This window comes from Lagopus leucura, unplaced genomic scaffold (assembly GCF_019238085.1).
Source record: "Lagopus leucura isolate 7727_CA_CO unplaced genomic scaffold, USGS_WTPT01 Super-Scaffold_100157, whole genome shotgun sequence".
Classification (NCBI taxonomy): Eukaryota; Metazoa; Chordata; class Aves; order Galliformes; family Phasianidae; genus Lagopus; species Lagopus leucura.
In genome coordinates, this window is record NW_024962334.1 from 8,057,439 (window position 1) to 8,085,177 (window position 27,739).

General features: G+C 43.0%; 2 protein-coding genes across 5 annotated transcripts in view; one reads left to right on the forward strand and one right to left on the reverse strand.

Annotated features, from left to right (window-relative positions):
• The first annotated feature begins 3,993 nt into the window (after positions 1-3,993).
• On the forward strand, positions 3,994-8,733 carry CCK (cholecystokinin). Its single transcript, XM_042889055.1, has 3 exons — positions 3,994-4,051; positions 4,959-5,216; positions 8,306-8,733. The coding sequence occupies exons 2-3, from the start codon at positions 4,961-4,963 to the stop codon at positions 8,440-8,442; spliced, it is 393 nt and encodes a 130-aa protein (XP_042744989.1). The 5' UTR covers positions 3,994-4,051; positions 4,959-4,960; the 3' UTR covers positions 8,443-8,733.
• Positions 8,734-14,927: 6,194 nt separating this feature from the next.
• Positions 14,928-27,739, reverse strand: part of TRAK1 (trafficking kinesin protein 1) — a 123,659-nt gene continuing 110,847 nt past the window's right edge. For 3 of the 4 annotated variants that reach the window (XM_042889333.1, XM_042889331.1, XM_042889332.1), the window contains exons 16-17: positions 20,722-20,824; positions 14,928-16,027 (exon numbers count right to left, since the gene is read on the reverse strand). In XM_042889333.1, the coding sequence (XP_042745267.1) occupies positions 15,229-16,027; positions 20,722-20,824 (902 nt within the window). In that variant the 3' untranslated portion in view covers positions 14,928-15,228. Of the gene's footprint in view, positions 16,028-19,303; positions 19,392-20,721; positions 20,825-27,739 lie in introns of all 4 variants that reach the window. The other variant, XM_042889334.1, reaches the window with a different exon arrangement.

Here is a 27,739-nt window from a genome sequence, read left to right on the forward strand (position 1 = left end):
CTGATATGTTACACATTATTTATTTTCACCCACTTCTAGTTGAAATGCACACGGCAAAATAACCAAAGTATGTTACAGCCAATAAGGAAAAGAAAGGTGAGGACTAAACAGCAGACTATTCCACAAAGCAGGGGTTACACAGAATGGTCATTGTTCACCAATTACTGCACTTGCATTCTCTGCTTGTCAGTGTTATTGCCTTTATCTTCCTTCATCTTTTCAAACTCTACCATACTTCTCAAAGTATTGCTGGAATCACAGAGAATTCATTAGGAACAAATACTTTACATAACCTCGCCATTTCTTTCCTAGTAATTTCACTTCATTTTCTAGTGTTCTACTTGCACAAAAGCCTCCATCTTGTGGTCAGACTCGCAATATAGATGGCTCACTTCCACGTAAGATCAATTTGGTCTTTCAGTGAAAAAAAATATATAAATATTTACAGAAAGCAAGCAATTTGGGATTGGGTGATTCTGCAGTTTTCTCTGTTCCACATCACCATTTACTCTTGAAACCACAGGGAAACAATTTTGGAAATGCTACACAAGTAAGTTTTCCAGTTGATCTGTAGGGAGCTTCCACATCAAGTGTCTCAATTGCACGGGACACAATTTGAAATCTGATTTCCTAAACAATCCAACCCAACGCCAGGGAAATAGGATTTTCCTCTTACTTCCTTCTTCACACAAATGCAGGCAGTGTGTAATCCCAAGGTAATGGATGAATTGACATTAGTGCACACAGTTCATGTCAGGAGTACACTTTTGATAGACAAAAGTAAGTATTTCTTGTTACCCTCCTGGACGTGAGGCCCCTCAGTACCACTGGATTTGGCTTTGGGGTCTACATTCCCAATATACTCACACTTGGCAGTATGCAGCTCCTCATTTAATATGTCATGAAACCTAAAGCCTCACAACAATGCAAAGTGAGTAATATCCATATGGATGTTTTATTTTTGGCTATGAAGAAGAGGCATCAAAAACAGACATCATAAGTTGCTGTGCTGTCCACATGATAACCGTGCAGTTGCAAACCGTGTGTGATATGGCCAGGAAAAAATGTGCATTAGAGACAAAAGTCACATCCACATTATAGAAGCAGGATTGCACAGCACATGCATGCTCACCACTGTAGGAAAGAGCAGAGCACTGCCAGGCACCTTGTCTCTCTGACACTCACAGACCAGCTCTGCTCCATCTCACAGCAGAAAAGGAATGAAGCGTTAGTGCTCACAGTGCCCTGCTGCACTCTGCTATTGGCACTGGTCACCTCCATGCAAAACAGACACAAAATACGATGTGTGCATCCCTCACACCTCATGCTGTCTTCTCAGCTCAAGCCCAGCTCAGAGCTTTGTGCTGGAACACATAACAAATGTTCAGCCATACACTTCAGCTACCTGCGCTGCAAGGGAGAAAAACTCTGGCAGAAAAACAGAGAAAACAATTGAAAGCAGAGATACTTTGATAGCAGTGGAACAAAGGATAAAGAAACTCCAATTCTACCTACTGGAATTGTTATATGCAGCCTAAGTTTCTGCAGGGAACTCGCCTCAGGGTCCTGCTGTCACATCACTGAACAGGCTTTCATCCATCTCTTATCTCTGCCCAAAGTAACACAAAAACACCAATAATTAATAACTATTTACCACGGACTGGAAGCTGCATACAACTTCAAACAGCTCCAAATATCTTTTACCAAAGAAAACGCTGTGAGTCAGAAAGGGATCTCCAAGAACTGTGTCTACTATTATTAAGGAACATGGTGAGGAAAATTCAGTGTTCAAAAGCGTACATTCAGACTTATGGACAGTGCACTGCTGCTGACTTTAATAATGTCATGCTGTAGCCTCACTAGTTTTCTTCATTCACCAAGTTGGCTAGATGGGAAAATACCATTTATAGTCATTGTATGAGATCGTGTAGGCAGAATGAAGCAGAAAACTTCATATTTGCTGACCTTGCAACTAAAAACATAGTGATTTGAGCAGTTCAGAGGTACAAGAAAAAGTTGGAACATGGTCTATAAGTGCATCAGAGCTCTCATAGAAATACATGTAATTAAAAGTCCAGAGACAGTCCTGCATTCTCTGCTTGATTTTGTATGTTGCTGCCCATCTGTATGCTCATGGGAGCAAATACAGTAAATTTGGCTGCCACCTACGTATCAACACACACAAATCCTCACCCCATTTGTGCAGCTCTGGTTGTATCGGTAATGGAACCGATATTCAAAATCAGCTGGGCATAAATGAACTCCTATAGCATGTGCTTGTTCAACCAGACAAATATGTTGGCTTAAGTGGCTGCTTTTATATTTATACCTCTCTGACATGAATTATGCATATGCATACATTAGCAAGCGCTCTGTCTTTCGCTTCTATTAAACTCTGGGCTGTCCCCTTGGGACCTCATTATCTCCAGTGCATTTCACAAAGTCTTGACTCTACCAGAACTGTTATTGCACTGCACCCTTCCCAGAAAGATGGTGATACTTTTCCCAGGCTCCTGTGGCTCAATTCGTTGTTGACTATTTAATGGTCTAACAGCAGAGAGCATTTTTTCCACTAAAACAAAAGAGTGAAATTGAGTTATCAGAAATAGCAGTTTTGTTTTGCTTTTTGTTTTGTTTTTGTGGTTGCTTAGGTTATTTTATTTTATTTTTTATTTTTATTTTTTTAACCCAGAGACAGAGAGACAGCCATTAAACTGGTTCTTGGATGGGTACTGCTGGAACAGTTTCAGTGTTGCTCCTTCCCCTGGAAATGTGCTTTCAACTTAATTTCCTGCTCTCAAAGGAGATTTGGGATTTGCTCTTTTTTTCTAACTGCCTCAGGATGGCAACTTCACCCAACGCCACCTCATGTGGGAGATGAGGGCCACAGAGATGACTGGCGGCCTGGAGCATCTTCCTTATGAGGAAAGGCTGAGGAACTGAGGGTTGTTCAGTGTGGAGGAGAGAAGGCTGAAAGAGAATCTTATAAGTGCTAATAAATACCTGATGGGCTGGAGTCAGTGGATCGGGCCAGGTTTTTTTCAGCGATGTGCAGCGACAGCACAAGGGCCAATGGGCAAAAAACTGGAACATGGGAGTTCCTTATGGACATGAGGAAGAACTTCTTTACTGTGCAGGTGACAGAGCACTGAACAAGTTCCCCAGAGAGGCTGTAGAGTCTCCTCTGGAGATATTCAAGACCCGCCCCGAACACTTTCCTGTGCAGCCTACCACAGAGAACCTGCCTTAGCAGCGGGTTGAACTAGACGACCTCCAAAGGCCACTTCCGACCCCTGCGATTCTGTGAGGACAAGCAGCCTGCTGCTCGGCTATGCCCCCCTTTTCTGCGACAGAGACCCTGCTCAGAGGCTGAAACGTGACGAGAACGCTCGCACAGCACCATCCCCTCCAACACTCCCTCTGCGAGGCGGCTGGGGCACAACAAGCCAGCCCTCCCGCGCCCCGTCCCGCCGCTCCGGAGCCGCCCGGCCGCCCTAAGGGGCTGCGGGAACCCCGGGTCAACGGAGGCGCGCTGGGCGGCCCCAGGCGGGACCCCATCGCCCTCTGCTGACCGCCGCGCGAAGAGCAGCGGAGCCCCTCGAGCCGAGGCCGGCGGCGGGCAGGGACGGGGCACGGATGGTGCAGCGACGGGGCAGCTCGGTGGTGACGAGGTGGGGCGGAATGGCCTCTCCATCCATGGTAGCCCCTTCTGCCCGCGGACCCCCCATCGCCAGCCCGGCACACGTGGCTCCCAGGAGAGCAGGGGCGTCTTATAGACAAGCCGGGCCCCGCGCCGCCCTCCCCGTCCCGGTAAGCGGCTTCCGTGCGAACTTCAGCGTACAGCCGGGAGGCGGGGAGGGAGGGAGAGGGGGAGCCCCGCTCCCCCCGAGGCGGGGCCCGGCCGCGGCCCCGCTGCGTCAGAGCTGTGCAAACACCGCCGCCGCTATTTAAGGGGCCGCGGCGGAGCAGCCCCTGACATCCCGCTTGGGTGCACGCCGGTCTCCCGCGGTCCTCCTCACTCCCGCCTCGGGGAAGGAAGGGAAGAAGGAAGGTAGGGAGCGGCACCTGGGCGCTGGGGGAGCAGCCGGCGTGGCGGGGAGGTGACAGCCGCTCTTCGCTGCTGTGCGTTGCGAGCGGGCGGACGAACTTCGTTTCCCCCTTTTTCCGAAATGAAAAGGCGATGCTCGGTGCCGCGTTTCACATACGCGGGATAATTTGTGCGTCCTTTATAACGGGAAGTTGGCCTCCTCAGCACCGCTTCTCCTCTCAGCCCCATTTCCAGAAGTACTGTTTCAGGTGCCGTACTCAAACTGTGCTGCTTCTCTGGGTTGTCTCATCCAATCTTTGCTTCTTTATGGAGATGGTAAAAAATCGTTTTGCTTGAATTCTGGTTTAGATGAAGAAGAGTGCAGTTCTGGTGCACATCAATCCTGGTGCTGTTAAATCAGGTGATGGGGTGGTGTGAGATTTTGGGGTTTTTTTTCTGTGGTGACACAACTTTGTTCCTTCTTCTCTTGCACCAGACAGCTTTTTCAGTGCTGAATTCCAAACCAAGAAGGGGTGGGAGAGTAAAGGCTCTTTGCAGAACGTGTCAAAATTGGTTATTTGTGATAACAGCAGACTGCAGTACAGCAGCAAAGCACGTGGCTGCCCTGCGAGTTTTTGCAGAGCTGCATAGGTTTCCTTTAGTCGGTGCTGGAATGCAGCTTCCAAAACAGAAAAGAACTGCGTAAGGGGGGCACATACACGAGGAAGGCTAAAACCAGTTTGCTGGGGCGTTATCTCCTCTTCCCGACAGATAGCGAACGCGTACCTTCTAGCTTAGTGCAGATCCCGCAGCTACCTGCGTTCAAAGTTTCCTCAGAACCCAGCGCCTCCGAAGAAGACAGGGCTGGGTGTAAGGCTCAACGTGCTCCGTCTGGTCGTTCCGAGCGCCTGACGTGCCTTTCTCTCCCCAGCGATGTACGGCGGCATCTGCGTCTGCGTGCTCCTCGCCGCGCTGTCGGTGAGCTCCCTCGGCCAGCAGCCCGCGGGCTCACACGATGGTAGCCCGCTGGTTGCCGAGCTCCAGCAGAGCCTGACAGAACCCCGCCGGCATTCCCGCTCACCCTCCTCGGCGGGGCCGCTGAAGCCCGCACCGCGGCTGGACGGCAGCTTGGAGCAGAGGGCGACCATCGGAGCGCTGCTGGCCAAGTATCTGCAGCAAGCCCGGAAAGGTACTGCTCGGCTGCTGCCTCTGTGGCACGGCGTTTCCTTCAGAGATGCCCGCATCCTAACCCTGCCGTCATCTAGCACTAACTCCCGCATTCCTATAGGAGATAAGAAATAGATTTTGCCTGGCTATTCCTGAGTAGAGATCATTTTCTTTCCCACTTACTGTAAAACTAAGGGGGGGAAAAAAAAAAACCCAAACCTGTTTTTACATAGCAGTTGCTTTGGGACAGAATCTTGCAATTACTTAAAACCTCCCCAGCATTCAGTAATGGGATCGTGAAGCCCCAGTAGGGAACTGGAATCACAAAGCTTCACCTTTATTGTGTGGTTTATTCTTTGCTTGAGGAAACAGTTGTGTTATGTATTTGAATTGAGTTACACCATGGGCAGCCTAATTGCTCTGACCACCAAGGGAGGAATGTGACGCAAACCTCAAGAAAAAAGGGTAGTACAGCTTGTGGGGTTATGCAGATGTTGTTTGCTTGCAATAGCTTCTCTCATCTATCCCCTGTACAGCAGGGAAAGAGATTACAAGTTAGGATTACTTGGGCATACAGGGAGGAACAAATTAATTGACTACCAGCCCTGGAGTTTGTTTGGGATGGAATTCACTTGGTAAGCGAGAGCCTTCTTCTCTATTACACAACTGTAATGCACATCATTTACTCCTCTCCGTAGCCTCGCTGCTGAGCTCTGTGCTAGGCAGCATCTCAGCTGTATTTTGATGGAGCATTGCAATAAAGAGCTGCCACCTGCATTTTATGCATCACACGTGCTGCCACACACATTCATGCAGAGGAGGGCTGAATCAGAAACAACAGAAAAGCACTTCTGATGTATTTGGAGGAACTTCTCACACTGAATTCTCACAGTGCTGTATTTTAGCAGTTCACATGATCTAATAGAAAGACAATATAGATACACAATTCCACAATTGTGTGAATTCCACACTTCACCGTTACAGTTAAAGCAGTTAATAAATAAGAATCTTGCTGTAGGAGACAAAAGCCTACAAGCTCTTCCTTTCCTTTCTCTTGTGTAGCCACTACATTCTCTTTGAATACCTGGCTGATGTTTGTTTCCAAATAGCTTAAAGAGTTCAGACCTAGGATGTATTTTTGGTAAGCACTGATATGAAGGAGAATTGCCTGCATACACGTACGTATATTTTTAACCCTACAAAAGTGACTCTTAGAGGATGATGGAATTGCTGTGGCACGACTGAGCTAGCTGGGCACCAGTGTGTAGATGTACTTGCTGGTATGGAAGAGAGTCACTACAACAAAGCAGTATTAATTTATAACAATGCCAATCAATTGTTTTCCCATCAAAAAAATTATGTTCTCATTTCACATGAAAGTTTAGAGCAATGCTTCAGAAATCTCTGCAGGACATTTACGTCTGCTGTTTTGGCTTCTCTGAACACTCACTAGAAAATTCCATCTCAGAGGACACGGAGGCTGGGCATTTGCTAGCATTAGCAATGAGCAGTGATGGCATTTGCTCTTGTGGTTAATAGGAAGGCTTATTTTGGACAGTGAGAGTTAAATTTTCCCAGGAGGCTGGGGCTAGATGGCAGCCTTGTAGCCAGAATGCTACCGTTCTGGAGCTGCTCATTGTATGTTGATGCTGAAGTATCCACGGGGACATCTCTGGTTATTTAAGGGAAAGTAATTAAGGTGCCCCTAGGGAATTTCTTAGGCTAGTTGTAACCCCTACCTTTCACTTAACTTCTGCAGGCTTCCAGCATAAATCTGGCTCCATGTCATTGAGAAGTGTGGCTGACAAGTCAGTGACATGTGCAGTTTGCTGTCCCCTAGGGGAGCCCTTGCTCCCTTGCCAGACCAGAATAGCATCAGTGGAGTGTTTACAGCCCTCAGGTCACTGCAGGCTCCAACATCCAAGTGATGCTTTTGCAGTGTCTTAGCCCTGCCTGGTGCCACAAAACCATTTTCATCAATATAACTTAGTATTTTGAGCTATGTATGTGAATTTACATAGAGGTTAATGTTATTGAGGGTTTAATGGTAGACAAATATATTTTCATAGTTTGTTGTTGTGCTTTGTTTTGTGGTGTTTTTTTTAATTTTATTTATTTTATTTATTTTTTTGCTATCTTGTTTAAAATGCCTAAAGCATGCTTGGTTTCTTTCTTTGGTACTTTTACCTCCATAAGCCATTAACAAAACAATGCCGTTGATTTTGTTTTTACATGAGTCATGGTTATTACAAATCATTACACTGTCACCAGGGGTTCCTCTAAAACTAACGACCTGTGTAGATTTGGATTTGTAAGCTTTGGTCTCCTTTTCCTTTTTGCTCAGTTCAAGCATTCTTCAAGCCTCAGTCCTCATTAACTGCTGCTTGTTGGACTGGTCCCTCTTCCTCACTCAAGGCTCACGCTCAATTTCATTACTGGCATGTGTCCATTTTGGCTTTCTTCATGGAGCATAGGGAAAAATGATTTACCTTTCACTGCAATTGTAGTTACATAATGTGATGATATCAAATTATCCTCCCCACAAATAATTTGTATCTCTTTGATGCCCTAAACAGGGGTGGGTGAAGGGCTGAAGCGAGGTCAAAGATCAGCATCCCATCCCACAGCAAAAAGTACTATGAAAATTTCAAAAAGCAGTGGAAAGGCCGCTGACATAGTAAGAAACCCTGTGTGATTGCAGTAATAGACATATGCAGCTGAGAATTCCAGACACAACTTCATGAATTTTGGGGCTATTCCCACCTTTTACTAAAGCGTTATTCTTAACTCTACCCCTCTTGTTACTTAGTTTGCACTGTAGGAGTTCCCAAGCTTGCATCTGTGGCTCTTCCTTCCCAGGAGCCAAAGAAGAGAGAAAATGGTCTGTATATTTTAAATTTAAAAGCATTGAAGTCACTTTCAGGACAATGCCACAGTGTTTCTAAGATGTTTTCCCCAATTATACAGCCCACGTAAATCCACTGTCATGTGAAGTCAAGCAGTTTGAACTGCATCGTGCAGGCATCTGCTAACAAATACAGAACAGATCAGAAATGGTTGGAAATGTGTCTGCTTTCTTACTTTCTCCTCTCACACACTCTTTTCCTGTAGGTTCCACTGGGAGATTCTCTGTCCTAGGAAACAGGGTACAGAGCATTGATCCCACACACAGGATAAATGACAGAGACTACATGGGCTGGATGGATTTTGGACGCCGCAGTGCTGAAGAATACGAGTACTCCTCCTAAAGAACAGCAAATGATAGCAACAGGAAAGAAATCACACTCCCATGTCTGTACAGAACGAGAAAAATTAATTTGTTGTCCTCTTTGAATCAGTGTTTTAAACTATATCATGTATTTGATGTAAATTTGTCTGTAAGACAATGCAATACATACATATGCAGAATTTTCCAGGAAAAATGTTTTCTTTCTTTTGTGGTTTCTCATACGCCGATATTCTATTAAAATGGTTTCACTTACCCCTTCTTGTCCTGTGGCCGCGTGTCGCTGGGTGTCTCAATACACAGAGAGGCAGGAGAACACCTTCATCCTGCATATTATATTCCAGGTGTTACGTACTCAGACAATTAGGGTAATCTTGTGACACTCACAATAGCTGTGAACACTCTAAGGAGCACTTGTCCAAACACCAACCCAGCAGCACAGCACTGCCAGGAAAGTCCTGCTGTCCTCACAGTGACCCAGCTGTGCAGAGCCGAGTGGTTGCAGTCTGTACCCACCAGGGCTAAAGGGAGAAGGAAAAGAGGAAGGACACCAATGTGTCTCGCCTCCTTGGCGTATTTATTTTGTACCGTGAACTAAATGTGGAAGTTCTGCTGATGGAATAAAGAGAACATTCCGTGTGGTGTGCAAGGCCTTCCTGCGGGGAGGGGCACAGAGAGCTGTACAGAGGATGATCCTGAGGGAAAAGGGGCGAGGTATCGGAGCCATCAGATCACAGGGTGTTAAAGAGGGCTGCTGGTGAGGGCACCGAGCGCAGCAGGAGCGATAACATTTCAAGGAGCTGCTCTTAGCAGAAGCTGGGAAAGCAGACAGCACTGCAAAGATCTGTGTATGAGACACTGCAACAAGTGGTAGCAGAGAATTCTCCCTTTCTGTGGATCTCATCTTGAAAGCACAAAACTGCTTTCCCACACACGTTTTTCCTCCTCTCAAGCTCTTTCCAGACAGCCCCTTGCCAACCTCCTTCATCCAGCTTTTCTCAGCTCCTCTCCAAACACTAAAAATCTCAATAGCTGCATCATCTCCCCTGTCTTCTTCACTGCCTGTGGGAAAACAGTCTGTACCACCTCTTTTTCTCAAGCAAGATACTTATTTTTTAACTGAAGAAAGATCAAATTTAGACAAATAATCTAAAAATGCATAGATTAAAGCATTTCCCAGGGGATTGTTTCTTTAAAAGTAACTTCACTGTCTTTCAACTTATTGACAGGGGCATTCAAATAACATTTCAATCATTTCTGTCCCCTGCACATTGAGCTCTGTCGTATTGCCAGGTGCCAGGGGTGGAGAGTGGGTACAGGTTTAATGTTACTGCTGAGGATGCTCTTATTAGGAAACAAATAAACAAACAAACAACCTCCACCTCTTTTTTTTTTTTTTTTTTTTTTTCCTGTCTCATTTCCTACAGGGAGGAGAATGGAGGAATAAAGAGGTTTCATGCCATTGCTCTTCCTTTTGAAAGACACCACAGTTGGACCCTTCTGATCCCCAGCAGGTGAGCAAATTCCAGGTATAAAACAATGCTTCCACCCCTGCCAGACCACTAGCAAAACTGCCTCTGATACTACTCTAATACCATTCCAAGTTTGGTTGTGTAAGCAGTTAGGAGAGCCCTGCTCTATTTTGCTTACCAGCCAACCTGCAGCTTGATGGCTGTAAGGAAGCATATTGCCTGGGTGCTGGGGAGCCTCAGAGAAACCACATTTCATTTCTCAGTCACCGTCCTGTTTGAATGGTTGTGCTGCAGCAGGGTGTAGGACAGACATGGGGAATAAAGGGACCTGCGGTGACTCACCTGGCATCCAAATGGAGACATACAGAAGGTAATGACGTGGTGAAGCCTTCTTAAAAAACTGCACCTCCTCTCCTCTCCAGCCCAGATCGTTAGGATCCCCCCCCAGTGCTCAGTGGTATTTCTGATTTGGGTCCTTGCTGGGGTGGATCATTTCCTTTCTTTTCTTGTCTCCAGGCTGAGGGCCTCAGTCACTCAGTGCAGGTGAATGGTGGCCCCACGCTGAGTGCTGAGATGTAACCACCAAAGGAAAGCACGCTTTGCATAGGGGCTAAACGAACACCAGCTAAATAGCAAACCAATAACTTTCTGCATTTAAAGTCTCTGTGGGCTTGATTTAATTGGTTCTGCTGCAGTTTTATCAATTAGGTTTCCAAACAGGTGCCAGGCACATCACTGTGAGCAGAGCAGCTCTTTGCAAACTCCACCTAAATGAACAGGGGAGAGCCTGGGGCCTTGCCTGCTCAGGGCTGAAAAGAGGCTGGATGAAAGGGGCAGCCGAGGTGAGACTCAGCCCCCATCGTCCACCCTTACTGCAGTGAGGGGAGCACTGCAGGGCCCAGCTCCAGCCCCGAGCCCCAAACAATCAGTCCTTTTCCCTGCCCATGCAGGAATTCACAGGCCAGGAGAAAAGCAATGTCCTAGCCAAGCGGTGAAAGGCTTCCCTTCCTCTTTGATTTTCGTATCCTCTGAGTTCATTAAATTCCTCTTGAAGAGCAGAAATCTAGCTGTCGGCTTGTTAGAGCTTTAATCATTCCTAAGTGCTTGTGTCAACAGAGGAGCAAATGAATTCAGCAGCACAGCTTGAAGCTTAGTCCAGCAGGACAAAAACCTCTATACTCTTCTAAATACAAGCATTATTGATTTCCTCAGCGTGTGACTTTCTCACGTAAAAGCTCACTGCCTGTGTTACAGCTCAGGTAACCTTCAGCTCTTCTGTTATTTTCTAGATGCTCTGTGCACTCATTTGGCTTATTTATTGTCAGGAACCAGAGGGCTGAGCAGGGCAGTGAGATGTCAGAGCACACACAGCTGGGCAGTGCTGAGCCCTCAGCACAAACGCAGCTGCAGCCATCAGGTCCTGACCATACCAGCAGGATGCAGCTCACAGCAGTGCTGGATCTTTGGATGCAATGAGGGAAGCTGCAAACCAAAGCATTCAGAAAGCTGAGGACTAGCATTCAATCTGTGCACAACTGTGTTATTTTTTAGAATTGCTCAGGTTGGAAAATACTTTAGAGATCTTTGAGTCCAACCATGATCTAACCATGCTACCCTACCTTTAACCCTCCACTAAATCATGTCCCTGAGCACCACATGCAGTGCTTTGGAAACATGCAAAAGGAGAAATGAACCCCAGAAGGCTGACATACCACTCATGTTCCCCAAAGAACATCTCTCATGCCCACAGCCCTGTCTCCATCAGTTCTCAGCAAACACCCTCCTCTTACCTCCCACCCACCATCCCAAGGTGGAAAATCACGTTTTTGCTGTGGCGTGGTGAAGATGCATCTAGTGGAGTTTCTGAGATATTTGGATCTTGCAAATACGAGGAACACTGCTGTGCTCAGGCAGCAATTCTTCACCCATTCGGCCTTGTGAGCTCACGCTCTAGTTCTGTTCTGCTTTGAAATTACCTAAGTACATTAAATACAGGGGCTGAGCTTCCAAGTGGTTCATGCAGTTTTCATTACCCCATGGCACAAGTTGGTTCTGAAGTGAGAAACCAGGAAACCTTCCCATTGCCAGCACTGTTAACAGAAGCAGAAACTGGGTGGTGTTCTATATACCCCATATCCTGCAAAATCCACTGCAGTCACTGGGGGACACATCCACGAAGCAGAACTGTCCCGTAACCAGGTAAAAAGTCAGAAAATAATGATACAGCACAAGCAGCCAAACTCATGCATTTGTTCTTTCCAAAGCCAGGGATTTAGGTCACTGCAGAAGCTGTCATTTGCACCAGTAGAGATGAGTTAGGGGAAAAAAAAAGAAAGAAAAAAGTTATTATTTTTGGAGGGAGACAAGATGTAGAAAAGGCAATACCCCCAAAAAGATGCTTCCTGTGCTATACAGAGATACAGAGCTCAGCCAGGGCCCCAGCTGTCACCAGAGAGCCATGGCACCTGCACAGCCCTGCGAGGAGCAACAGTGGCTGAGAGAGACATGAAAGGGGATCGGGCAGGAAGGCAAACTGTGAGCTGTGTGCGAATGGGAATGCTGCTGAGAGGAGAGAATGGAGCAAGAGCTCTGATCAATCATTTGACAGCAACTGTGCAACCACAAGGCAGCCCTTTCTCATCACCTGGAGTTCATTCAGTGAGCTGTTTCTCTCTCAGTGCCAGGGTCAGTGCCACAGCCAACAGCAGAACCTGGCAAATCCCTCCTTACTCATCACTGCACTTAGCATAGAATGGCTTGGGTTGAAAAGGGCCACAATGACCATCTTGTTTCAATCCCCTTGCTATGTGCAAGGTCACCAACCACCAGACCAGGCTGCCCAGAGCCACATCCAGCACATTTTGGCACTATGGCTTTTGCATCATATTAAGGAGAAGAGTTCAGATCCCTCTTCCAGTTAATATGCATAAGCCACATCATGTCTGGTCGTTCTCTGTTGGAATTCTAATAGAAACGAAAAGCACTTACTTCACTGGTTTTTGTTTTGACCTGATGTTCATCAGTTCTGGCAGTTTCCCAGTCTCAGAACTTTGCAGCCACTTCTATAACTAGGAACTTAAAATCCAAACATAGCGATGGCCTCTTCCTTTTGCTTTGACTGAGAGATGAAAGCAGGAGGAGAAGGTGGAATATTTATCACCATAAGAGAACAGCAAAAAGCTGAATAATGCACAACAATGCAACTTTTTTTTGTTGTTGTTTTTGTTATTTTATTGATATTAGTGAAGAAAATTCAAATTTCATCTTTCTGATGTGGTACAATTGCTTTTTCTGGTGGGCCAACAGCTCTGACTGCTTATTTAAAGGCTGAATAATGCTTCCCAGTTGTATGATTAGTTTCTACAATTTAAGTTCTCATACAGTATTGCTTTCTTCCTCTGGGTATATAAAATGGTCCATTGAGTTCATGATCCTCCAGAATCAACTGTTATTCTATCTACTGTTTTAAGATACATTCAAATAAAAAGGTACTTAAATTTACTTGCAATAAGTGCACACATACAACAGCAAAGAGAGCTGATGACATTTTACTAAAACATTTTAAGTTCATAGAATAAATATAAGTCTCCAAACACATGCAGTAACTGACCGATGTGTTTTTTCTTTCTCAAAAAATATCCTTAGTGTCCATAGCACTACTGCAATAACTACTTCATTCAAAAAAATAAAAAGAAAAAAAAAAAGAAAAAAAAAAAAGAGAAAAATCACCTATCTCTTGTCACAAAGACTAAAAGACAGCTTCATTTATACAAGAAATTATCAGTGCTAATAATTTAGTAACAGTCTGGTACAAATTCAATTCACGGCAATGACACGGAGTGTGATTATGGTGGCAACAAACAGGGAGCTTGGTTTAGATGGCACCAGAACTGCCAGGAGAAGAAAGCAGAAGCTAACAGCCCCATGGGCTCCTTTCCCCCCACCCATTCCAAAAAGAAGCTGGGGATCTGCTCAGCTAATGAAACAAGCTCCCTCCAGTCCGCTCCCATTCCTTTCAATTCCCTGTAAAACACCCAGCAGAGGTTTGGGAGAAGAAAACTGCGAGTCAAATTAGGATCATTTGGCCACAACTCAATGGTGGGTGATGCCTTTAGTTTCTTAACTGAAGTTACAGATTTGGCATTGGGAGTTGGGTTTTTTGTTGTTTTTCCAATTTAAATCCACTGCAAAATAAATCATTTCACATACTCTGCTAGGGTCAAAATTTGGAAGAAGGTTTCTTTGAAAAAAAGAAAACAGAAACTAGGCAGGGAATATTCTCACTCTGCTTCTAAGACCGTGTTCTTCTGCAGCACAAAACCTGAAGATCAGCTTATTGACTGCAAGGTGCATTTCCCATCTTGCACCATTCCATTACTAAACGTTTATGTGGTTCTCTGCCGAGGTTCCAAGGACGCACCTCTTCCTAACACTGGTTTGCTACATGTTCTCATATAACATTCTTATCTGTCAATCCACTCCGCAACTCCAACTTCTAGGTAGTCAGAGCCACGTTTACCTCATGAGTTGTGAAAACTGTTCTTTGGGCGCACTGACAAAGCGTGTTTCAGTGGCAGCAACACATAGTAAAGCATTTTCCCCTTTCACAACCCAGTGCAGCATTGAAAAACGAAAACTACAAAGAAGTCACACAGAATGTAAGCATGCCAAATGAGACAGCAGTGGTAGAAATATGTCAATATTCCAGGTACCCAGTAGGCCTGCTGACCTCTACACAGTATTAGTTCAAGTTTATCATATCAAAGAGGAGGAGAATGCAGAACAGAAAAGTTTCATCCATTCAGGCATAACAGCCAGGCACTCCAATAACTCAGCTCAACTCATCTACAAAAGCAAAATCAAAAACTATCAAGTGTTAAACTGAGTGCTTTATCAAAGCATAAATGCTCCCATGCTTCAAGTGATGAAATGCGAGTTCTCACATAACATACTCAACAGCTTCCCATGCACCTTCAACTCAAGTTAGGCTAGCTACAGAATTCATGTTTTTCCTAGTCAAGTTGTCTTGGTTATGTTCTTTTGTACTTGTTTTTTTTTCAGTGCATCTTAAAAAACCTTTTCAAAAGGTTAGCAAGTTAACCCTAATACAGCAATCGTAATGTAGAGCCTTTTGCACTCAATCAAACCGTAAAATAATCCAATAGAACTGGTACGTATTTACACATTTATACAAAGTTTACACATTTCTCCCGTTAGGCACGAAGTTGATTTGTCAAACTCAAGAGGCAATGAAGAGGTGGGGAAAGGAAAAGAGGACCAGAGAAAGAATCTGAGTATTTCCATTTAAAAAGACTAGCTGTAAAAATAAAAGTCCTTCATCGTAAGCTAGTTTGCTTTGGGAGCTTGGTTCCCATGAGGATCCCCGAGGTGAGGGATGTCGGGCCTTTCATCTGCATGCTGGAACCCACCATGGTGGGGAAACTCCGGTTCCTTCGGATGCCAGTGTTCAGCTGGATGCCCCCAATGGCACTGGTCACAGCAGGACAGCCCAGCGGGAGAGTGTCTGGTGCCAGGCCTCTGGGAACAAGTGCCCTCCCTTGTCCTTGTGCCCCACAGACAAGAGGTCCCTGGTCATCAGTTAAAGGAGGAGCTGGCGCTTGCCCTGAACTCACAACTTTGGCAATACCAAACCTCCTGACCTTGTCCACAAGATTAAGGTTGGAGACAGACACGTCGGTCTGACTCTCGCTGTTCCTGATGTTCTTTTTATTCCTCACCTCCTTCAAGATGGAACTAGCAGGCTTCGAAGCCAAGAAGTTGTCATAAGGTGGGCTGGTGCACTTGAACTCAAAAGACGGAGGGGAAGAAGAAGGTGTCTGCATAGGTGAGTTTGGTGGAGTGGAAGGAATGATTGCCATCTTAGGGGAATACGTGTTCAGGAGGGTGCCTTTGCTGGCTCTGTCCCAGCTCTGCGGATTGTACACCGCTGCCGAGATGCCCCTTTCCTTCAGCAGCCACACCAGCCCCAGAGATGTGCTCATTGTCGTCGTGGATTCCCGCAGGTTTGTGAAGGATTCGGCCAAACTCAGACGCCGAGGAGTACAGGGAGTAGCCACAGGGGTGCCTTTCAAGTTGCTAACGCTGCCACAAGCTGGAGTAGGTGCTGCGTTAAGGCTGAAAGCAAAGAGGCAGTCAAATTATTCTCTCGTTAAGGAATTAAAACTGTAAGCAAGACTTTTAGCCTTGAGAAAGGACTTCTATCCATTTTGAGAGTGCATGGGAAAATGCAAATTTCCCAGCTCCTCACAAATGCAATCACCTCACAACACAAACACCTCTTACAAAATGCATCTCTCCCCTACGCAGGCAGTTTCAAGGGATTAGTGCATTCCTCAACAACCCACCCCAACATTTCTTCTGATAAACTACTAAACTGAGAGGTTTGTGATCAACTTCTTTGGCTTTTCTTCCCTATCTACTAGCCATAAGCTCTCGCTTCCGTGAGACAAGGAAACAGTGGGATAGTCTTCTAGTGTGGCTTCTGAGTGCACCTAACTGCTGGGCATTTTGGTACTGCTGGGTCACAGCAAAGCCAAGGGAAGAGGGGAACATATTAGCTATAGAAGCATTTGTGAGCAATGCTTCTGGAATTTGGAATTGTTACCACCAACATGCACTTCTGCAAGGTCTAGCCCTTCTTCTCTTATGTAGAATTTGTCTATGTTTAAGGAGAAGGGGATGTGGGACCTGACTTTTGATTATGATACAGAGCAGTGTGAACAACCATCAAAATGAAAAAAATAGTCAAACTCTTGGTCATCGATTGGCCAGCATGTAGCTGATAACTAAGAGCAAGCCAAGCATGACAAAGAGCTGTTCTACTGTTAATTCAGTTAAAATAGTGGTTTCTACAGTTTGAAACATAGCTAAATTTTCTCCCAGATCTAGTTCTTTCTTTTCAAAAGAATCTGTTTAAGCAGAGGGTAAGCAAATCTTACACTGGTAATTTATATTTAGAACAAGTGGCAAACATTACATACTTATGGTTACTGCTGTCTTACTGAGTATTTCTTTCTTAAGTTGGTTATTAGAGTTTGAAATATCTCAAGGCACATCAAATAGCATTCATTTTGTTAGATCATCCTCTTCCTAGTAAGTCAACTATCTGAACAAAGACTAAATGCAAGCATCTATTTCAAATGAATTATCGGTACAAAGGCATTCTAAATCCTTCGTACCATAGTATGACATCTCGTAGATGCTGAAAGTTTGAGTGTTTCTGACACCACTCATTCTTTAAAAAAAAATTAAAAAAAAAATAAAATACTTGGTAGTCACAGATTTGGTCAGCAAAGACACATCTACCTGCATCCAATCCCAACTCAAAATCTGTGGCAGTCCAAGGTACACCGTTCACCAACAAGCCATGGTGTACTCAGTCACTGCAGAAATAAGATGTGTAGGTCACCCATAACTCTTCAAGTTCACTTCTTTTGGGGAGAATCCCAAGGGTTCTATGGAGCTTTAAAAAGAAGTTTTCTGGCAATTTCTAACCATGCTGAGGATATCACGTTTTCGCCATGTATGTTCACACAAAAAAAGCAAATTCCACAGTAATATTACCTTAAGCATTGATTCATTCCTCTAGTGGCATTCTCAAAGTCTTTAACAATGCAAAAGCTGATGCTAACAAGAATTTACTGACCTGAGAGCTTATCACTGCTCAAAGATGGAAATCTTCCTCATTACCTTGCCAGGTTAGCAAATAGAAAGCGCTCAGCAAAGAGTCAGACAAACACCAAAGCCAAAGCAAGAGAGGGATAAACCAAGCAGGTGGGAGGGGGAACAGAGATAGGGGTGGGATTTCTTTTTTCCAAAGAGCCAAGCTGTTGTGTTGGTTCAGCCATAGCATGCAACTTCAACTGCAGTTGGGTTCTCTGCTCCAAGGAATGAATCAAACAGCCATACTGAAATAATCTGGCTGGATTTCCAGGTGCAGCTACGTCTCAGGCAAAATAATTGCATCTTTTTTTTTTTGCATAAGGACAAAAGGGCCTGTATAACAACAGACAAATTTAACCTTATATCAACACTACTATGGCTGAAATGGGAACTCCTAGGAGGCTTTGTTGAGTTTCTGATGCGAGCTTTGTCTAATCACATACAGCTATCAGCTGACAAACTCTAGTCCACTGATCTCCTAAGAATCAGCAGCACTAACATCTCTGTGGTACTCCTTAAATGATGAAATACTGACCTGATGTTAGCAAGTCTCAGGTCTTGTCTTCCTGGCTAAATAGGATCTAACCAACATTATCTCTACCACAATTTGAACTGCAACAACTTCTACTGAAAGCAGTAAAATTATAAAGGTGTTTTTTTTTTTTCCCCTCCTACAATTCAGCAAGAGGAATCCCACATATTCCTACCTGTAAAATGTAGTGAAACAGTTTTGAGAGAATTTATATGTAGGATAGCATAATTTGAAAAGCAGCCTCACTGAGCTGCCCCCAAATGTGTCGTCTCACACCACCCTGTGGGCTGTGGCACTCAGTACAGGCAGCAGCTGGGCTACAGGAAAGTATCATTAGGAATCCTCTTCACTTTGCCAGAACTGCCAGTGGCAGGGGAGGATTCCCAGCAAAGCTAAGACCACGCGGACCCACACACACAAAACTCTGAAGGTAAGGCTGTGCAGAAACAAAGAGTTAGCTCACGGCTCCTGTTACAAGCACTGATGGAAGCTACATCTTCACAGCTGCAACTGCAGTTTGTGATGCATCTCCCCTAATGCAAGTGCAAAAGAAATCTTGAAAAGCACAACGGAGGGAGCAGAAAGAGGAAGGGAGCTTACTCTGTGAACTGACTTCCTGCAGGACAGGATGAAGTGCATTTTGGAAACTCAAGACAAGAAGCTTCTAAGATGTCCTAGTTATGAGACGAAAACTACAGCACTTGAATTGCTTTCTTCCCCCCCCAGCCCCAGATTTCAGTATCAGAAGTAGTTAGAATAGCATCTATATGTATTTGTCAGTACTGGTATGCATTACAGTGCAGTTAAAAAAACACATCCCTGAAAGGAAGTGGGTATTATGTAGGTGCTGGGCTTTTTTTGTTGTTTGGTTGGTTGATCATTTCAATATTACTTAAAACAAGAAATACTTTCCCCTTCAAACTGACCAACACTGCAGAACAACACAGAAACAGGCTCAGTCTAGGCTCAGCAAATGAGCCCAGGGACAGTGCCAGAGTTAGACTGAGAGAAGAAACAAACAAACGAGCAACTCATGGAGCTGGCTGAAATTTAGTCAGGTTAGAGCAGAGCCTGGGTTAGAGGCCAGGTTCAAATGAAACCAGTCAGGAGAGTATCTGAACTGCTGGGGTTAGCTGGTGCCACAGACACGGGCATTCCTTCCACATGGCCCTGCCAGCACAGGCAGCATTGCTCACCCCCTGCACGCTGGGTCCTAGAGTCTGCCCTACATCTCCTCTCAGCATAACGTGACATAATGCAGTTTCCTCATCCTTCTCACATGACCTGTGAAGAATCATTTATAGTCGGTAAGGAGGAGCTCCTTCAACGTGCCCATTGAATACATCACAGCGTTTATTTTGGTCTTTTTCCTCCCGAACCAGTTATGAATTTTGGAGTAATCAAGTGACCTGGCAATGTACTGAATTTAGCTGTCAGCTATGGCTGATCTGTTAGATTTAGTAACCAGCATGATCAGGGAGTTTATTACAACCACAGTTAACAGCAATTCAACAATAAAAAGAATGAAATAGAATTGCAGCCAAATAAGGGGGTCTCTTCAGCAGCAGAGTTGAGGAGAAAGATAAGAGAGAATGAAGAAAAACGAGCCAGGCCACGATTAGCTCACTACAGTCGGAAAGGGAAGCAGAAAAGTTACATTTAATCATCACCTATTTCCTTTACATGTATTTATCACCTCAGAGGTGTTCATATTTAATACCCTTACTTCTCACGCGTTCCTTAGGTGGCCAGTGCCCATCTGATGTCTAAACAAGTCTAGACACACCATCTCTGAATGGGTACCTACACAGGGGTACACTCCCCCATAGGAGCTGAAAGGGATAGAGAAAGCAATGAGGCATTGTCCTTCTAAACAGAAAAACACACTTTAACTTCCGATTTGCTAAGGAAGGAAATTGTCCTCTCTAGGTATGAAATTCACTCCCCCTCCTCAATTCTCAGCTCTATGCCTTCCATAAGGGTTTTCACATACATACCAACTACTATTATCAAGCCAGTCCATTAGTTTTAGTCTGGCTGCTAAGATCTTATTTCCAACAGTTAACCAAGGGATAGAGTAGACAGCTCCCTGGTTTGATTAAGCTGTGTTTCCTCCTCCATTCCTCATGTACTTCCTGGGTACTACTGAAGCATCTACCTCTATGTTTCTTTACTGGCATATCTCTCTTTGTCCCACACTACAGATTTCAGTTTGTCCTTTAGAGAAAAATCTCCTTCATTTTTTTTATTTTAGACAAGACAGAAGATGCACACTTGGGTCAACACCACATTCTGATCATTTGTGCATAGCATCTGTGGCTAGTTTGGGATAGCTAGCTTTGGATACTGGAAACAAGCTTACATTATTTGTCAACCTGCAATATTTTTAACTGCAGATAATAAAATTTAAGCTGCTTTGACTGGCTGTCTAAAACATTATAAGTGCCTGCCAAATAAAACCAGCTTGAGGCAACTGAAAAGAGGAGGAACAATTTCAGAAGTGCACTAATTCACCAGTGTGGCTGATGCTTTTGCTCATGCCATTACTTTACATTTCCTCATAGGGAAACTCTCTGACACAGCTGAAGGCTTTGCCATCATGGGAAACCCTTACCTTGGTGTGACTCGTGTGAGCTCATCAGAAGGGTGCAGAATGCGGCAGGTGGTGAAGGTGAAGGTGGAGTTGGTTTGTGACATGCACTTCCCAGGATGAGGTACTAAATTAAAAAAAAAGCAAATTCTTTGCATTTTACACAGGAAAAAAAAAAACCCAAAAAACAAAAAACCAAACTTCTGTGTACTGATAAGACAGATGCAAAAAGTGATGAGATACCTCAGGCAGGATCAATGTAAGAGAAGTGAAATATACAAGTGCTATGGTGTTATAACACACTTTTCTCCAAACATATCTAAGATTCCAAGGCCAATGCTAAGATGTTCTTCTGAAGCTTCCCCATGATCAATACCATTGCAGAAAAGTCTTGCTGAAAACAGATTTAGACAAGGCAACACTTGAAATGCTAGCCCTCATCTAAACCAGCAAATTTCATTGGCAGGAAATAACAACAAACATTCTCTAGTACCAGCAGCTAAAGGGCACTAAGATTTGCTGAATGCTCATGCACTTCTGCATTGAGATTGATCCACAAAGAGGTATCCCCATCACTTTTCAGTAATGGATCCAGCTTGCTAGTGCTACAGGAACAGATCAAAAAGTCGGGGCAGTGAGGGGTGGACACACAGCGCTGTTTCTCTCTTCTCACATCCATGGTAAGGAAAGTGGTGATTTTTTGGATCCACTACTGTGCATCTTGACATTTCCCCTATGCATGTGCTTAGGTTCTTTAAGAATGCGTGTCCTCAGCTGCACAATACAGCAGTTTTTAAACTGTAGTAGTAAAGCACTTTCCCCTGTAACTGTGGCTGTAAAGATTTCCCTCTGTTAATGTATCATTAACTGGGGAAAGAAGCTCACAGTTTAAAAGCTGATGGATTTGTCCAATTGCCTTCCTCTTAGTAGAGATACTTCTGTGGATGCATTAATCTGCTGTATAATGCAGCCATGGTCATTGCAAAATAACTAGAGAATTTAAGAGCCATGCATCTGAAAAGCTGATTGAAGAACACCCAGAGTTAAGTATTACATCAAGGATATCATGATTGCATAGGTTCTGTTAATATCCAAACTTAGCAGTGGTCAAAAGACATGCGCAACAGAAACTGTGTGCAGTTCCCTCCCTCTTGTTTCTACCCAATCCTCTTGAGCCATTCCCCCAAGGAAGCCACGTTTCAATACCACAGTAACAAATATCCAACACACTGCAAAGGACAGACAAGACAGACCAACTAGATCAGACACCCAGACACCATCCCCAACTCCTGGAGATGCTTAGCAGAAGCAAGGCTGGTCTAAATTGTGGCTGTGTTCCCTTTTCTATGTACAAGTATCACAGCTCAAAATAATGTGCATGTTTAGGTAGTCCCTTAGGAACACATAAGCACTGTGTGAGGGGCAGAGCACAGGGAGTGTGAACAGTGGAAGCAGAAGTGGCTAAGCATATGACAATGTGAGTCAAGCTAACTTGTAATAAGTACCAGAATGATTGCTGTACATTGAAGAAGGATATTTAAAAAAATAAACAAACCCCACTGGAGTGTCAGGTTAATGCACTCAAATGTTAGCACAGCATAACATAACAACAAGCTCTACTTCACCTCCAGAGATGGTAATTATGACGCTTCAGGAATCCAGTTGCTTTAGAGATTAGTGTGAGCACTATAAAGTTATTACAAGGGAGCACAGCCTAGCAATCATGATTCTCTCCATATTGTAGAGAGTTTAAAGAAAGTCTGGAGAAAGAGCTCAAATAACTAGACATGAAAGAAAATTGGTTATTTAGAGGAAACGAAGGACTGTGACATAAATCAAGTAGAAACAAAGTTATCCCTGGATGATGAATAGAGAACAAAATAAAGCAATGCCAGTTCAGATTGCAAGCTCAACCCAAAGAAGCACATTGCTGTAAATACAGTAAGTGAATCGTCCTCATTCATAATATCCATTGGGTATCTCCTCAGATTGGAAACAGGCACACTGAAGATATGCAGCTGCATTAGCAAAAGCAAGACTCATTGTTATTAATGAGTCAGAGATAGGAGAAGGCTGCTAAAAGTAGAGAAATCACTTGACTCTAGGAAGAGGAAGCAAATCAAAACAATCAATGAAAATCAATTTCCAAGGATGCATTCCATCCGCAAATACCACTAAGAAAGTTCTGTACCAGCTGCATCTCCAACAGTCAACAATGGGATGAATCATACTGCTGTTGCATTTTCCATCCTTTGGGCACAATACAAAGAGAGTGAGAACCTGTGGCTGTAAATGAACAAAGTTCATAAAATAGAAACAGAACGATTCACTCCTAACCCAGTAATTTTTCATAAGAATGGCCATAATCTGAATTGGTATAAAGTTTTGAATAAGTCATATGTAATTTCATAATTCTATTTTCACATACAGAGCAAAAATTGTAACATTGAGCAATAAAGAAAAGAGCAGTAGGGGTTTAAGAATAAACTGTTTTTTTTCAATGTACAAAGCTAGCATTGCCAGTAAACATCCGTAATACCAATGGCTAAAAGAGACTGTATCTGAATGACTCTTCCTCCATCTGTTTTACACAGGTTTGATCCTAGGAAAATCTGTTTCCCGTGACTGTGGCTGAAAACAAATCTGTTTTATTTATACCTTCCTCTTCCAAAAAGTAGGCAATTCACAAGTTCCATATCTGCATGAAAAACAAACTGTACATAATTGTTCAACAAAAGTTATAGAAAAATCACGTAATCTTGTCCATTAGGAATAGTTCCAAACTAAATAGTACACACACTTCTCCCCTGAATTAAGAATGTAACTAAGCCCTAGATTGAAGCTGTATTGGGTTTTGCCTTATAGTAATTAAATATGCTTTACCTTTTTAAGCTTTATTCTATAAATTCTTAGGCATTTGGGAAAAAATGCAAAACATTACAGCTCACAGCAATTCTCCCATAAGCACAAACACTGCAGTATAGACATCTTCTCAAACACCAAAGAAAAAAAAACCAAACCCAGATACTAATCCAGAACCTGTCTGCAGAGAGCTCCATCTTGTGGTAAAACAGAACCTTCCCTACTTAAAACACACAGTTGATTTTTCTGTAGCTCAGGGCTGTTTCAGATCCACTCTGAGTACATTCAGGGTTTATGGGCCATCTGCTCAGTGCAAAGAAAAAAAACCTGCACCAAAATCTCCTGGCTGATACGACAGAGAGAATATAGGATATGCTGAATCTGATAGAGGGGTTAAGTACTGAAACACAACAGAGTTAGGTGGTAAACTAAAAGCTCCACAATGTGCGTGTAGTGCTGTGCTCAAGTGGTTTAAGTGCCTCCTGAGAACGACATACTTTGGTAAATATTGTCTTTGGGAATAAGCCTGACTGCTCTAAACCTCTGAGAATACATATATCTCTATCAGGAACGTTACTCCTGTCAAAAGTTCTTCCTGAACTTTTCAAACTTCCTATTTATTCTGCTTATTTATTCTATTAGAGAGAGAGACTGAAACCTCAGAAAAGGCACATATCCTTCTGACAGGATTTCCTTAGCTTTCTTTTGGCTCAGGTCTCCTTCTCACATAATCACGGAGTACAGATGTAAAAAGACTTCTGACGTATTTAATATGGCTTCAACATGATGACTTCATCCCCAAACTGAAATTCTGGCATTTCAACAGCACAGACAGCAAATGCTGATCAAGTAAAAAAATCTGTGACATACTCATGCTATTTGAAAAAAAAATATATTTAAATATGCATCCATATCTTAGTTCTAAGAGTAACACAATTTATTGTTTTTCTATACAATGATAACCTCCTTCTATAAGCATATATAGTAACCCTTCTTAAAACAACTCAAATGTAAGACATTCATGATGTTTTTGTGATTTTTAGGCATCTATTTGAAAAGATCTCCATTATTTATGTCTAAAAATGAAGTACAGGAGGCTGATCCTGTAATGTTATGTACACACTCTCTGTTGAAAGCAAAGCAACCCATCAGTGCACCTAGCAAACTCAAGTACTGGAAGATCAGTTTGTGCACCCAAGATTAACACTCAATTACATACATGCCAAAATTTAATTAAGTAGTCCTTTTAATTCCAAAATAAGAACAGTCACAACAGTTCAACTTGAAGAATGTTAAGTGCTTGAATGGCTTGTTTTGCTTTGTTGCTTTTTCTTTTTTGTTGAAGGGAAACATGTACCTGAAAGGCAGCAATTTAAAACAACAAACTAACAAACAACAGACTTCAGACAGTTTTAAAATATACTACAGTTTCAAAGAATAAAAAACATGCTGAGGTTAATAAAAATTTGTGCTGAAGAAGATAACCCTCCTAGATGGCGTTACCATAGCCTTGTCCTGTAACTTCTTTACCATTCCAAAAATGCTGAAGAGTCTCCATTCAAGTGGTATACAAATCTCAATCTATTTCTGGCTATTAGCTAAATCTGCAATTCAGGAATTTATAATCAATCCTCTGTCAAGTTACTGAGCCCACACAAAATATGTAGTTCCAACAAACCGAATACAGATCATAAACTGCATGCATATTAATTTCTTCTGAAACATTCAGTGCCATCATTAGGATACAATCTGTATATGGTGGTAAGGAAGTTACTTGACATGTCAATTAATAGTACATTTCTCAACAGTGGGACAAAAAAAAATAGGGACTGTAACTTTCATAACGTTTCTTATTTAGTCACACTAATTTCTGACTCTATCACTCCACAAGATGCAACTGATATTCTGTTCTGAATATGTTTACTTTGGCTACAAGACATTTTTGGCACTACCAGGAATTTCTTCTCTCTGGACACTCGACTTTGTTTTCTTCTCAAATTCACCCAGAGCAGCTCTCTACATGGTAACAACATCACAAGAGGAACAGGACCTCACAGTACTCCACCAGAGAAGACAAAAGGGTAAGATATAACCTTCACAGCATACACACAAACAGAGCAGATGACTACCCAAAAGGCTAAGATGATTTACAACTGCTAGAAATGGTCCTGATAGGCAGTTTATTTCCGAAGATATTTTGTTTCTAGGTTAGTAGAGCTGTAGCTCTGCAGTGACTCCTTCTGTGGTCTTCCAACAGCATCTGTAGAAATTTCTTTCTGCCATCCATGAATCACTTACATCTGATTTTTCCACAACGGATCTATCTTGCATCATAAGCAATCAAGCACTGTATGCAAGAAATTTATCTCATTCCCTTTTTGTTTTATTTTACTTCCAATTCTCTCTCACATTCTGTACACCACAGCCTAGAATGGCTCCTGGAACCAGGCAAGCAATGAGGTGCTGACTAGTGGCTCTGACAGCCTTCTGGGGTACCACACACACGTCCACACAGACCCCTGCCTGCACTGCAATTCTTAACAAGAAACCTAGGATAGTTACATAGGATAGATAGATAGGATAGGCACAAAGAATGCTGAGGAGACTTTTCAAGAGAGTGGCTGCTCAATATTAAAATACAAAATCAAGCCACAAGCTAGGAATACATCTTTCTGCTTCCATAAATTATTCTTCAGTGGACAGCTAGTGGATTCAGAAGAGCACTGCCACATTAATAAGTGCCTGCTCTCAAAACATCCAGTGTATCTTGTATGCCACCTGACAAGTTGCTTCAACGAAAAGCAGACACAGCAGTATCCTTACTTCATCTGAGCAATGAAATAGGTAACGTGGTAGCTTATGGATACTCTGAAATCCTAAGCAGCCAGGCAATGTGGATGAAGGAAAAAGAACAGGAAATAAGTTTTCAGTCAATTTGTTTGTCCTAGACAAAAGTTGATCATTTTGACCAACCTCTGTGAAGTATCAAAATTACTCAGCAAACAATCCAAATAAGATTACAAGCATAACTTCAAAGATTTTATTCACAAATTATAATGTAGGGAATATGCCTAAATGTCTGAGATAACTAAAGTCTTCCAGGAAAAATCAGCAGTCGCCAGGGAATGCCTGTTCTACAGTGACTGGCACTGAAACCGTAACCAAGAAAGGAAATGGAGATGAACACAACTCTTTCTCTGCCAATGTGTGACTATAACACAGGCCTGAATTCATATTTGTCCTCCAAATAAACAACTTTTCCAAATCCTTACACAGACGTTTTTCTCATCTGTTCTTAAAAGAATAAAAAGCTGTTATCTATACCCCTCTCTATATAGAGACCATGACAATAAAGTTTCACAACCTCTGACATGTTCCTGTGTTGGTTGCTTTTGTTATTGGAAGATTCTTTGCCCAAACAGACTTTCTGTTATTTTATCTCCAGTACATGGAAAAACTGCTTGTTCCCTTCCTCCCTGTAGCAACACATTTTAAAATAAATCATATCTTTTCTTGAATATTTTCTTCTGTAGACCAAAAAGAAGTTCAATTACTTTGGTCTTTGATTATTTCAGTCCATGTTCCCTAGATCTTGTGCTTTTCCTGCTGTTATTATTTGGACTCTTCGAAAAGTAAATACCTGGACAAAACTGTACACATCTGTGGAGGCACTATTTATATCCATATTAATATAAAAAATTAAAAACTCTGTTATACCAGAACAATTTCATAGAATAAAGCCAATTTTTGCAAATGGAAAGGGAAGCTGAAGGGTTTGGATGAGGTTTAGCCTTATTACAACTGACTGATATGTTCTGTGGTTGACAACACTGAACTGCCCCATTAACGAGAGCAATGGATATTCAACCCTTAAAAACAAACAAATAAACAAACAAAAAACCAGAAATATTGCTGTCTAGCCCTGAGAAATCATTTGATCTTTCAAAGATCAGTCAAATAATAAATTATTATTTATTCTAAAAAAAGAAAAAAGAGGGTGAAGGAAGCATCCTTCTTTAAAGTAGCTACGAATTAACAAGTCTGAAGGGAGTTCTGGTAATTTTCTAGTTCAGGACTAAGTAAAGTTCTTTACCAGTGGAAATCTTAAAGACCGAGCAATCTCATGAAGCTTATTAAATCAAAAACAAACCAACAAAGAAAGAAATCATGCACACTCACA

Bases quoted from the DNA above. Each gene is read 5' to 3' on its own strand.
- CCK (XM_042889055.1), top strand. From the start codon at position 4,961: ATGTACGGCGGCATCTGCGTCTGCGTGCTCCTCGCCGCGCTGTCGGTG. The intron at 5,217-8,305 runs GTACTGCTCGGC...CTTTTCCTGTAG, and splicing joins TCTGCAGCAAGCCCGGAAAG to GTTCCACTGGGAGATTCTCT.